The sequence below is a fragment of the Scylla paramamosain genome, chromosome 24, assembly GCF_035594125.1.
Source record: "Scylla paramamosain isolate STU-SP2022 chromosome 24, ASM3559412v1, whole genome shotgun sequence".
Lineage (NCBI taxonomy): Eukaryota > Metazoa > Arthropoda > Malacostraca > Decapoda > Portunidae > Scylla > Scylla paramamosain.
In genome coordinates, this window is record NC_087174.1 from 12196747 (window position 1) to 12210009 (window position 13263).

General features: G+C 43.0%; 1 protein-coding gene across 4 annotated transcripts in view; it reads right to left on the bottom strand.

The window, feature by feature from the left end:
- Nucleotides 1-7229: 7229 nt before the first annotated feature.
- LOC135112742 (myosin light chain kinase, smooth muscle-like) overlaps nt 7230-13263 on the bottom strand; it is a 93136-nt gene continuing 87102 nt past the window's right edge. For 3 of the 4 annotated variants that reach the window (XM_064027517.1, XM_064027515.1, XM_064027516.1), the window contains 9 exons: nt 12799-12964; nt 12143-12315; nt 11805-11998; nt 11364-11467; nt 10890-11031; nt 10238-10437; nt 9923-10075; nt 9346-9469; nt 7230-9053 (listed from right to left, as the gene is read on the bottom strand). In XM_064027517.1, coding sequence (XP_063883587.1) covers nt 8541-9053; nt 9346-9469; nt 9923-10075; nt 10238-10437; nt 10890-11031; nt 11364-11467; nt 11805-11998; nt 12143-12315; nt 12799-12964 — 1769 coding nt within the window. In that variant the 3' untranslated portion in view covers nt 7230-8540. The remainder of the gene's footprint in view (nt 9054-9345; nt 9470-9922; nt 10076-10237; nt 10438-10889; nt 11032-11363; nt 11468-11804; nt 11999-12142; nt 12316-12798; nt 12965-13263) is intronic. The other variant, XM_064027518.1, reaches the window with a different exon arrangement.

The following is a 13263-nucleotide window of genomic DNA, read 5'->3' on the forward strand; positions in this document are numbered from 1 at the left end:
CATCTCCCTCCCCAGGCCATCACGTCGTCCAGCTGTCTTGACAGAGGTTATCAAGTCCTGTACTTCTTCCCTTGAGTAGGATCGAGAGAGAGTACTGTCGTCAGCGTAGGCACAAGTTGGGGGGGAGCCCTGTAGGATGTCATTCAGGTAGATGTTCCAAAGCGTGGGTCCCAGGACTGATCCTTGTGGAACAGAGGCCTGTACTGGGTAGCTGGTAGAGGTATGTCCGTGCACCACCACCCGGAGACTCCTGCCCATAAGGTAGCTGGAGAACAGGTGGAGTAGGTCCCCAGCGATACCTAGCTGCTCGAGCTTCGCAATCAGGCCTCAATGTCGTAGGCTCCAGCTATGTCAAGGGCAATCACCAGGGAGGGATGGCCAATGTCGAGGGCGTCGTGCCAGGCCTTAGAAAGGAGGAAAAGGAAGTCTAAGGTGGAGCGGCCTTTTCTGAAGCCAAACTGCTTAGGCGACAGTAGGTAGTGCTACTCGAGGTAATCGGTGAGCTGCTCGCTTATGACCCTCTCGAAGATCTTACCGAGTACAGAGAGGAGCGAGATTGGCCGGTAGTTACCTGGCTCAGACCGACTTTTTATGCACGGGTGTGACTTGCGCCTCCTTCTACAGTGACGGCCAGAACCCTCGCTGCAAACAGCGAAAAATTTGTGCGAGAGGGCCAGCGAGCTCATCAGCGCACTTTTTGAGATGTGGGGTCATGCCGTCAGGACCAGGGGCCTTCCTGGTGTTGACATCGCTCGGGTGTCTTCTGAGATGGCAACGCCCTCCAGTCTCGAGGCAGTGAGGTTGGGGAGGGCGGGCAGTTGCATGTCTGGCTCTGGAGTTCTCATTTTTTCAGTGAACGGGCGGTCGAGGAGGTCTGCTTTATTTTGGCTGGAGACGGCCATATCCCCGTCAGGCTTCCTAAGGGCGGGGATGCATTCATGAGAGGAGACACCTTACCTCTCCTTTATTAATCCCCACCACTGCATGGCATCATCCTGGTTGGAGGCCAGCTTCTGCCTCCACCTTGCCTTGGCCCACTTTACTGTCTTTGTCATGATCTTGAACATTCTTCTGTGTCGGGCTATGTTACACTGTGTAGGGTGCCTCTTGTACCGCGTCCAGGTTTTGTACTTTTGCTCAGCAGCAATCTTGCACCTGTACCCGAACCAGGGATGGCCCTTTGGGCTGGTTGAGTACATCCTGTGTGGCACGTGTTGCTTGCTGCTGCAGTGTGCAGAGGACAGTAGTGAGGGCGGTGGTCTCTCTCTCTCTCTCTCTCTCATTTAAACATCAATATATACATAAACTACAGGTCTAAAGGATCACAGCCTCGTGCCCTATCTAAAAAACCTGAAATATTACTATATACAGTGATAGAAATTAACATTTACATTTATGATAAAATTATCTACAATGCCCTTCCCCCCCTATCTCTCTCTCTCTCTCTCTCTCTCTCTCTCTCTCTCTCTCTCCCCCCCCCCCCACACACACACACACGTAATATACATCACCGTAAAGCTTCCTCCCTTACATACTGAATCGAATAAAGCGTTTACTACTTTTTAAATCATCGCATTTCATTAACTGCGTAGTGTCACGATCGCCTACTTACCTGAGATCGTACGATCCCGGTTATCTCTCCAAGAAAGTGGACGTTACACTGATACCGGAAAGTTTTAAAGGTCTGGATTTTTAAAGGCTTCGAGTGCCTACCCGACCTATCCGAAATCGTCAGAATTATCTCTTACTCCACCTTTACCTTGACTCAGCACACCTGGAATTACCTCTAATACCAGATTGATGTTGGGGGAGCAGAAAACACGATTATTCTATGTTACAAGCACATATACTAATACTAATAATAATTCACAAACAACATGAGGTAGCACACGTTACTACATGACGTTCTCGTCACTTCCCAATTCACCAGAACCCGTTTACACCTCCACCAGTCACAGAAATATTTCCCCTCAACCGCAGGAATTTACTCAGACGCCACTACCGCGTCCCCAGACAATAATTCCCGTATTTCACCTCCTCAAGCCTCACAAGAGATTACCATTATCACCAAAGATTACCCATAACACCATAATCTCGTCCCTAAAATCACCAATACACCACAACACTAACTTCCAAGGTTAACACCACAACCTCCACTCACAAAATGGCTGCCAGTTTGACCTATGACCCCTTCCAACAGCGTCACCGGCACAACTCAACAACCGAATTTCAGCGGACAAGAGCTCTTGGTACCACAAAAGACTCACTAACCTGATCCTGGATATCAAGGTTATACCGCTACACCACTAATACCTCCACAAACTCACTCCATCACCAATCCACACCAAAATCCTCCCCTGAGAAACGCCACCTTCTTCCCTACTTCACGACCCAAGGCGTTCTGATTTTTCCCCTCCTTGGAATGTGTTGTTGCCCACTCAAGCTCCCCTCGTTTTCAACGTATTTCACCTCAATTGTACTTCCTTCCTTATACGTACAAAGATATAGAGAACTTAAATTATGAAGAGGATAATACTACATGATATAAAATGGGTAAATAAGCCTTACACTACTTATAACAATAATAAGGATAATGCCCGAATGGCAGGTAACCGGAACACGGGGACACTAAGAAAACGTGATCCCATTCAAGGTAAACTCGGCCAATAACATGACAGTAGCAACCAACCCCACCACTAGTTCACCCACCTGAACAAAAGCTTTGATCACACACCTATCACTCGGACAGTAACTTCTGAAAATCCACTGTTATTCACAAGGTTTCGCCTCAATACAGGGCATTTTCACCTGTATAACCTGAAACTAGACCCCGACCAGAACACTCAGTGCCTAATACTTAGCAAGCGATCTGGAAACTTAGAAGCCTCGGCAGGAATCGAAACCGGGACTCACTTGAGAGTAGAGCAAATTACCGATGGAGCAATAAAAATATACTTAATAAAAAGAATATTATTATTTTGTTATTTCTTCTCTTGTATCCCTCCTCCTTTTTCCCTTGTACTCCTCTATGTCTAACTTCCTCTCAAACTTGTAGGCTTCAGGGGGCTATCTTTGAGTCATTACAACAGGCAGTGACGTACAGCAAGGCATCTATCAATTGAGGATATGTGGGGCTGGGGGATGATAGCTGAGTACGGAGGACCACATGAAGCGAAACTTAAGGGCATTGATACCACACAGTGGCCCGTATTCTGAAACACTGCGCTCTCTCATCACGACCATTTTCAAAGACCACAGCGATGATTAGCCGTCTGTGTTTCTTTCTCCTGTTGATACTGTAAAAATCTTACTAATCTATCGCTAAAGCCATAAAAAAAATATAAACCAAAACATAACCCGTGTAACTTCAATTTGAGCCTTTTGAATGTAGTGGAGGTGTGGCACGTGTTTCAGAGTATGGTCCAGAATAAGACGGCATTATCAGTGGAGGGTAGCTCGGGGGAGGGGGGGAGGGGAGTTCACCGTTGAATAATAACGCAGCGGTATCAGCGAAGTCAAGGGGCAATTGTTACTGTACGTAAAGCGTATGTACCTCACGTCATTGTTCCTCGGTAATCACAAGTGAAATGTTCAATAGTTTTCTGTTTACATGAAGACGTGTAATGTGTGTAAGTATCAGTATTCATTGCTATATTAAGCACCAAAGCCGATGCTCACTTGTTAGTAGAGTGTGGTTTAACCCACTGGTCGCCTGGGGGCGTCACTTACGGCCAAGTCGCGCTCAAAGACGGGAAGGATGGTGACCGAGGTAAATACTTTAATTTTGTAGTAAAAACTGATTGTCATAGTGCCAAGTTGATTGCATGTATTGTTAATGAATACTGTAATATGTTGAAAGTATTTCATATCGGTGTATAATGTTATTTTGTAAGAAATTGAGACCGAGAACTTGTTCGCAGTTCTTATGGTCATGCCTACCTCATCAATAAATGTCAAGGGAGAAAGAACTGCCTTTCCTCGACCTTACGATGATGGGTGTGATTAGAAAAACAGATCACCCAAGAGCTAATGAAGACCCGCCAGTGCGGCTACAGCAATGATACCATGTAGAATAAGGCAGCAGTATTAATGGAGCGCTAGTGGGCTTTAATTGCAGAGTGTAAGGGGCCACGTAACAAGCGGGGGTCAAGACGCATTAATAATTATTCATACCATACATTCATTATTCATACCAGTAAAACATATCATCCAAGAGCTAATGAAGACCCGCCGGTGCGGGCTACAGCAATGATACCATGTGGAATAAGGCAGCAGTATTAATGGAGCGCTACTGGGATTTAATTGCAGAGTGTAAGGGGCCACGTAACAAGCGGGGGTCAAGACGCATTAATAATTATTCATACCATACATTAAGACAGCAGTATAGGGGGAGGAGAGCATCACAAATTACGGCAGCTACGTACGATAACGTCGTCAGTTGAGGGGGAGGAATACACGTGCTACCCTCTTAGCTGCGACACTGGTTACATTAGTACCGTATGTACTAAATATTACAATGCACTTTGTGGCCAATAATATACTAACTCTACTCAGTATCTGTAATAACGTATGAATTCGCTTTACTGTATATATTATATAACTACTACACTTAACGAGGATACATGAAATGTGGTTCGGTCGTTTGCTGGGCTTGCGAGCTACCAGTCAGTTTAAAAAATGCATGACTTGTACACTTGAACTGATATTAATCTATCAGTAGTGTATTCCTGATGCACTCACTACCTTGCCTTCTTACGTAACACCAACATATGCTAAAGACAGTAGTGCGAGGCGGTCATTGGGTACTTACAAATAGTCAGTCAACGATTCCACACCTTTCCTTATAATTCTACTCAATATACCTAGACCTAGCATCACAATGAACTTAACATACATCTTAGTGAACTATTTACCTCAACATTACCTCACATACACTGATAAAAGCAATCTTACCAAGCCTGAGCGTAGACCACAGCGCGTCCGCTCTCCTTCTCTGCCAGCTTCAAAGTGGTGGCCGGCTGGCAGCGTGTGCGTGAGTGGCGTGCGTAGTGGCAGCTCTCGCCTCCTGTCTTGTTTCAAAGTTTCGAAGGCCCGTATTTTGAAACGCTTTGCCCTCTCACCACGACTATTTTCAAAGGCCACAGAAATTATTAGTCGGGTTCTCAGAAGTGTTTCTCCTGTTGATGATGTAGAAATCTTGTTAATCTGTTACTAGAACCGTGAAAACACCCTTGAAAACCTGTGTCACCTCATCTCAGTCGAGAAAGTGTAGTCGAGGTGAACACGGAAGCGTTTTAGAATATGGTCATAAGAACAATCTTTTTACATGGTTAAGGCGTGTTTTCTCACAATATTAAGGATGCAGTTGTTGATTTTAAACGAATAAGGTCATCCTTCTGACCTTTCAACCATTATTTAGTTACAGTATTCTCATTGGTTCATTGGTTTATTTTATTTATTTGTTTATGTAAGATAGCCTACTGACGTTTCAACCTTCATTTTGTTAAACTGTATTTTCGCTTCATTATTTTATTTTACTATATCTTATGTAAGAAGGACTCTGGCAAAGGAGAGAAAAGGTTTACTATACATAGATACAAGTTCCTAAAGGTGACAGAAGGCAGGTCCAAAATTGTTGCAGGTGTCTGATAGTCTCTATTGCAAGGCGCAACGATCGAGAATATGACCCTTAATTGTTGTTTCTAAGTGCTTACGAGTTGTTAATCTGATCAAACCGCAGTAACTTAGTACATGTAATATCAAAGCTACTATAAACACCTTCTTCAATGGTTCTTCAACTTTTCATTCGCCAGAAACTCTCCCCGAAACACACTGCAATCTTGGCATTATTAGTCTACAATCCAATTTAACCCTTTCACTGCGATATGCACGAATTCACACTAAAAATATATGAAATTTCAGAATATGGTCATACCTTTTTTTTTTTTTATGTAGGAAGGATACTGGCCAAGGGCAACAAAAATCTAATAAAAAAAAAAAATGCCCACTGAAATGCCAGTCCCATAAAAGGGTCAAAGCAGTGGTCAAAAATTGGTGGATAAGTGTCTTGAAACCTCCCTCTTGAAGGAATTCAAGTCATAGGAAGGTGGAAATACAGAAGAAGGCAGGGAGTTCCAGAGTTTACCAGAGAAAGGGATGAATGATTGAGAATACTGGTTAACTCTTGCGTTAGAGAGGTGGACAGAATAGGGGTGAGAGAAAGAAGAAAGTCTTGTGCAGCGAGGCCGCGGAAGGAGGGGAGGCATGCAGTTAGCAAGATCAGAAGAGCAGTTGGCATGAAAATAGCGGTAGAAGACAGCTAGATATGCAACATTGCGGCGGTGAGAGAGGGGCTGAAGACAATCAGTTAGAGGAGAGGAGTTGATGAGACGAAAAGCTTTAGATTCCACCCTGTCTAGAAGAGCAGTATGAGTGGAACTCCCCCAGACATGTGAAGCATACTCCATACATGGACGGATAAGGCCCTTGTACAGAGTTAGCAGCTGGGGGGGTGAGAAAAACTGGCGGAGACGTCTCAGAACACCTAACTTCATAGAAGCTGTTTTAGCTAGAGATGAGATGTGAAGTTTCCAGTTCAGATTATAAGTAAAGGACAGACCGAGGATGTTCAGTGTAGAAGAGGGGGACAGTTGAGTGTCATTGAAGAAGAGGGGATAGTTGTCTGGAAGATTGTGTCGAGTTGATAGATGGAGGAATTGAGTTTTTGAGGCATTGAACAATACCAAGTTTGCTCTGCCCCAATCAGAAATTTTAGAAAGATCAGAAGTCAGGTGTTCTGTGGCTTCCCTGCGTGATATGTTTACCTCCTGAAGGGTTGGACGTCTATGAAAAGACGTGGAAAAGTGCAGGGTGGTATCATCAGCATAGGAGTGGATAGGACAAGAAGTTTGGTTTAGAATGTACACCACTTCTTTCTCTGGAATGTCCATCATGAATGCCTCTGTGCATATTTTACAGGAGAGCTGAACAACACTGATTTCACATGGCAATACCTTCATACAACCATGTATATTAAATTGTACCACCAACTTTTTTACTCTACTAATAAATACCACAAATACTATTACTCAAATTTCTCCTTCATTACTTTGAACATCACCATCACCACTCTACTGTAAACATTACTGCACAGAATACCATGGAGGGAAGAGAACAATATGAACACATGCATACTACAAGTCCCCCATAATGGTAAAGAAAAGTCACAGTCCAGATAAATCTTTTTTTAATTTCTTAACAGCAATATCATGCATATATTTGGGTGATTATCTACAATATCACAATATGGAGCTACACAAGTGAGTCGTCATCATCATCCAGCCCTCTATCTCTAGTAGCAATACCTGCTCTGGGGCACAAAGGCAGCTGTGATCTGCTGGTTTACTTAGCTCTATTTAAAGCAACAACCTCAGTCTTTCTGCCCCATTGCAGTGGAGATTTGGCAATGACTTATCATGATCCAAGTCCTGGTTAGACTGTTTGGCTTTCAAATGACTACTGATCAACCTTTATTCAGGCTTCAGGTGAGGAGCCGAGGATCAGGTTCCTTCTTGGTAAGATCCTTGGGTGTGGACCTCCAAGGCTACACCAGGTCCTCTGCTCGTTTGTGGCAGAGCAGTGCAGTGCTCGGTATCACTTTTGATAACATACGTATTTGTGAATGGACGTAAGAAAGTAAAGCGAACAAAACAGTTTATGCAAGATTAATAATATATTAATTATGAACAAAACAACAGATGATATTTCAGCTCATAAAATGCAATCAAAGTAAGTGAAATGTGAATGTGGAATGATATAAGGCAAACCATTTAAAATTTGCTTGGCACTGCAATAAAGTCTAAAAATTTGGCATTACCGAGAACACACGATACAATGAACAGCAGAGTAAACAAGGCTTTAGAGCAAGATGAAACCAACTCACATGACACATTAAGTCAACAAAAAGATATAACAGACTCAGGCATCACTTGTCATCACTGGTAACTTTGGGGGATTTCCACACCATTACATTTTCTGTAGATTAACTTTTCCACAGTGTTCTTCAACATCCAGGTGGCTGAGTCCTTGGCACTGTCTGGTCCTCTGGGTGGCACCAGCACAAGGGCCAGACCTGTCCCTCCACGAGACAGTTCAGAGGTGGCACAGGGGCGCCTGGGGACATTCCTCCCTCAGGGTATCTCTACCCCTACTCTGCCCTGCCGCTGCTGGTGGCTGTAGTAGAGGGGAGATGCACAAGCCAGGTGGGGAGGGGCTGCTTGGCTGGCATGCTCAGGTAAGGTAGAGGCCTTGTGGGACAGCTACAACTTGTGCCTCACTGCTGAGGTGAGCTAGCTGCACTGTCCCAGTGGCCTGTACAGTTTGGTTCTGGGAAACACTATTTCTGTTGCTTCTTTGCACCTCTCTAAAGATTAAAGGCCATTTAAATTAAGACGCAAAAATCCACAAAAATATGTACATAATTATCTATAAAATTTAACGTCAAAGTTCTGAACAAAATTAGATCTCTGTACAAGATTTCCTCATATTCTTGAGTGGGCATTGAGGAGAGTGTCTGCAGCTGCTGTCTTGGCGTGGATGAGTCCCTCGCGTGAGATCTTTCTGGGCGAGGAGCTGTAGCTGCTCTTACTGATGTAGTCATCATCGCAAACTGCAGAGTCCACAGATGACTGCCAGTCTAATGAAGGCGTCTTACCACTTTTGAGAACATTGCATCCTGTAACAGCACGGCTGTTAGTGACACCGAACTGGTTGGCTTGAGGATTCTGATTGTTTTCTTCAACATTAAAGGAACATTCACTGATACCAGAATCACTCCGCTCGCTGACTATACTGTGTGAGGGGCGAGTGACAGGGGCACAACCCTTGCTCTTGGTGTGGGTGGCCGGGTTGGAGGAAGAAGCAGGGTTAGGGGGTGGGGTCTGGGTCTGGTTCTCTGGGAGGGTAAAGAGCCGGGTGGGGGAGGAGGGCTGGGAGCAGCGGCGGTTGGAGAGGAAGGCCATGCGTCCCACGGCACGGATGACATTTCCAGTTTTCTAGGGAAAGGAAAAACCAAACCATGCTGTTAGGAATTACTACTCACACACTTACTGCTGTAGTGGAAAAAGTTGATGTGAGAAAACTAAAACAAAAAACAAACTGTACTCGTGGATAAAAACAACTTATACAAACTTAACAAAACTTTTCATTACTAACTCTAAGGATGGGTTAGTTTTAACAAGAGGTGAAAGCTAATAATATTTACTTCAAACAAAAAGTAAATAAAAAACATCATGAACCAAAAACTAAAACTACACAGAACACCGCCCATGCACATGCAGCACCCACCTGCCATTTCCGCCTAATGATGAACTTCTTGAGCTTGTCAGTGGAGAGAACAACCTTGTTCATGTCAGCCTCAGTCTGGGCCAGCCAGGGATGGTTGAAGCACTGCTCGGCTGTCAGTCGCTTCCTGGTGACCAAGGTGAACAATGAGGGTCAAAGTTGTCTGGACATGATATATGTTCTCTTTATTTTTCTAATGGCCTGTACCTCATGCAGACATCCATGACTAACAGAATGCAGGTACATATGAATAACCAGTTGAAGATGGCTAAATAGCATTAGTCAAGTAGCTGTGGATGCCAGAAAACTGTTGGCTATATCTATTCAATTCCCATGTCAAGTTTTAAGACCCTGCACAATTTAGTGTGGCCAGATCCTCCCTTCACTTGCACATCTTTTCACAACACAAAATCAGACAGAGAAGTCAGTCACCTAAACACCTGCAATGTTATGATAGAAGGTAAGCAAAATCTAGTTTACCAATGCCCTCAATTCACCAACATTTAAACAATCAGGAAAATAGTCCTTTGTGTCGATCTTAGCAAACCAGATTATAATCAACATTGTGCAGAACACTCACTCTTTCCTGCTGATGAGGAGAGACGTAATGAAATCTTTGGCATCGTCTGATATGGCAACAAAGGCATCATCATCAAAATCAAACTCGGCACGTGTGATGTTGGCAAAAGTCTCAGCATCGCTGTCTCCAGCAAAGGGGGAGAGACCCGACAGCCTTGATAGGGAGAGATGGCATCATTAGTAATAAGAAAGTTCACTCTCAGTCTGTCACAATTATTCCATGAAGCAATAACATGATCAACATAGCTGGTTTGAAGTTAAAATCATACATCTTTAAATAAACTAAGGAAACACACAGACAAAATCATGTACTCACAAGACATAGCAGATCACGCCCACAGACCACATGTCAGAGGCAAACCCGATGGGCTCATAGTTAATCACCTCGGGGGCGATAAACTCCGGGGTGCCAAACAGGACACGGCACGGGTCATCGGGGTTGAAGCGGCGTGCCAAGCCAAAGTCAATGAGCTTGATCTGGTGCGAGGTTCTGGTCACACAAAGGATGTTCTCCGGCTGTGAGAGAAAAGGAAGGCTTATGATAAAGAACTAATTTTATATTTATGTTCACCACTCCTAGTATGTTTAATAATTATTTTTTATTGACCTATTATGTTTATTCCAGTTATTTGCAAATTTTACAAGTGCATCTATCTTTAATTCTGAAAACACTGAAATAAGTATTGGTACTGTTGATCTCTGAGAATGAGAGTCCTAATCCAAAACAGTATAGTGAAAAGTACATTGGCATGTATTTAACTGTAATCACTATTCATTATAAATAACATTGACTGAGCAGAGTTTCATCCCCTGAAATGACACAAATGGAGTCACTGCTGCTCGTACATGACAGACATTTAAATATAATAAGGATATCAAGACAGAAAACAAATTTTCATTATGTAGATCAATACCAAACTAAAAACACAAAATTGGCTTCCTGTGTAATGGTAAAACTCTTCACTGACCTTCAAGTCAAGATGCACAATAAGATTCTTGTGCATGTAGTTGACTCCCTCACAGATCTGCCGCACAAACAGGATGCAGTCTCTCTCTGTGAGGTCAAAGTCGTCGGCCACCACTCGCTCAAACAGCTCGCCACCAGTGATGCTGAAAGAGCAGGTACCTTGGGTGATCCTTTTGTTGGTATTCACCTTCCCTCAGAGTAACTTTTCTTATTTGTCATGACTTGCTAAGGGATGCGAATGCAGGGCTGGGAGCCTTTCTTATAGTACTTTTATATACACACAAAAAGGGAATGCAACTCATGAGTAGTGAAAATGAATTGACAGATTATCTTCTGACCTTTACTGGAAAATATCGACCGACAAGTCTCCCTCAGTCTGTCCATAATCTTATTCTCCAGTCTTGCTTCTATATACTTAAACACATAAATGACAAGAATCAAACTTGAACATATAACCGAGATGAATCCAGCTTACTATTCCATGACCATGATGAACTCTCTAGGCCGCTCAAAGGCTGCTTCAAGCTGCAGGAGCTTAGGGTGACGCAGGGAATTCATGATGTCAATTTCTTCAAGAACCTGGAGAGGAAATATGTCATCAGTTCATTGTCAATAAGAATGACTATTAGTATAAACCAATTAGTATAAACAGAAGACAATAAATACTGCATTTGTTTCAAGTTTTAGGAAGGGTTAATATCCATGCTTAGTTTTCATTTAGTAGATAAGTTATACTTGAATTATTCTTTTAATGATTAAGAAAATTTTGACAGAAATATAAAACATTACAATATAGTATCCTATTTCTATTTGTAAGTACTTCAACAGAGATAAGCAAATGGTAAATATTATGGTTTCATTCAATGCCAATTCATTCTTACAGCAACAATAAGCTCTCAGTTTCCATTCAACTTGCCTTTTCCTTGTCTACACTTCTAATACACTTGACAATCTTGGCAGCTCGCTTCTTGCCACAGCTCTTCTCAGTGACTCTGTACACAATGCCAAAGCGCCCCTTGGCCACCTCCTCGTGCAGGTCGTAGTGCTTGTCAAACATGTCACCAGGCTGAATCTTTTTACTCAGTGGAGCAGACGCTGGCTCATACTCTTCTGCAAAGGTAATGTGTAATACATTACAATAATATTTCAGTATTTTTACCATAACATATTATGAACCTCGGAAGCTCATATTGTAAATTTAAGGACCTGCCAATTCTGCTGTTTGTGTGACACTTAAGGTCTTATAATACTCACCTTCATCCTGTGGCTCCTCTGTGCGGGTGATGGCGACAGAAGGCTCCTGGATGGTGATAGGGCAGGATGGCCGTGATGGCTCTGACATGCCGTGCATATTCTGGGCACGTACTCTGAACTGAAATTGGCAATTCTTCTCCAGACCACGTGCAATGTAGGAAGTGGAGTGACACCTGCAAAAAAAAAAAAAAACATCAATGTACATAGAGGTCAGGAGATAAAACTTTACAGAATTCATAATGTTGGCATACACTACATTCCTTATTTGTATTATAATCTCAATGGTAATGCATAAATTCTTCCATGCACATCATGGATATTGGCTGGTTGCTTTGAGAAATTGAGAAGAATTAGGACAGTGTCAGTGGAGCCTTGCTTTCTGAGTGTACTGTTGACAATAATTCTACATCAGTATTGCTCATATTTTGTGTTAGATCTCTTCAAGAATCTCAATGTTCCACTGGCTTTATTTTGGATTCTATAAATGCATTGAAATCATGCTTGTAAAAGAGGGACAACCAATGTATCTGTTACAGAGCAGAAGACAGATGACAGCTGTGTAGTGTGCGAGGAGATGAGTGGAGTTGACATTTTAAAGGGATGGTCCAGAAATGAAAACCTATAATATTTCACAGACCACTGATACTGTGACTCACCCACTGATGAGGGTGTACCAGTCCTCCTTGCCAACCTTCCGTGCCTCCACAGTGTAGCCAGTCACCACTGAGCCGCCGTCATAGGTCGGGCCATACCAGGAGAGCGTCACTGAGTCAGCCGTCACCTCACAGAAGTTTGGCTCATCAGCGGGAGGTTCTGGGGCACCTGCAGCAGTAAATAGTGTGTGTTCAGATCTGTGTAACACCTAATTGTTTGCTGTCATTCACTCTATTTAGCAAGAGATTGTTCATCCAGCAGTGGGCCATTTTTTTTTTTTTTTGCCCTATGTTATCAATTATGTATCTTTAGATGAATATTTAGCATCTGTATGTAACAGTCTTTGGCTCAGAGTTAATAATATGAAAATACTTAATCAAATCTTATTTTCAATACTGCAGAGTTCATACAACCACTCTCAGCTACCTACCACACAATTACCACACATGCACTTTGTTGCTGGATCT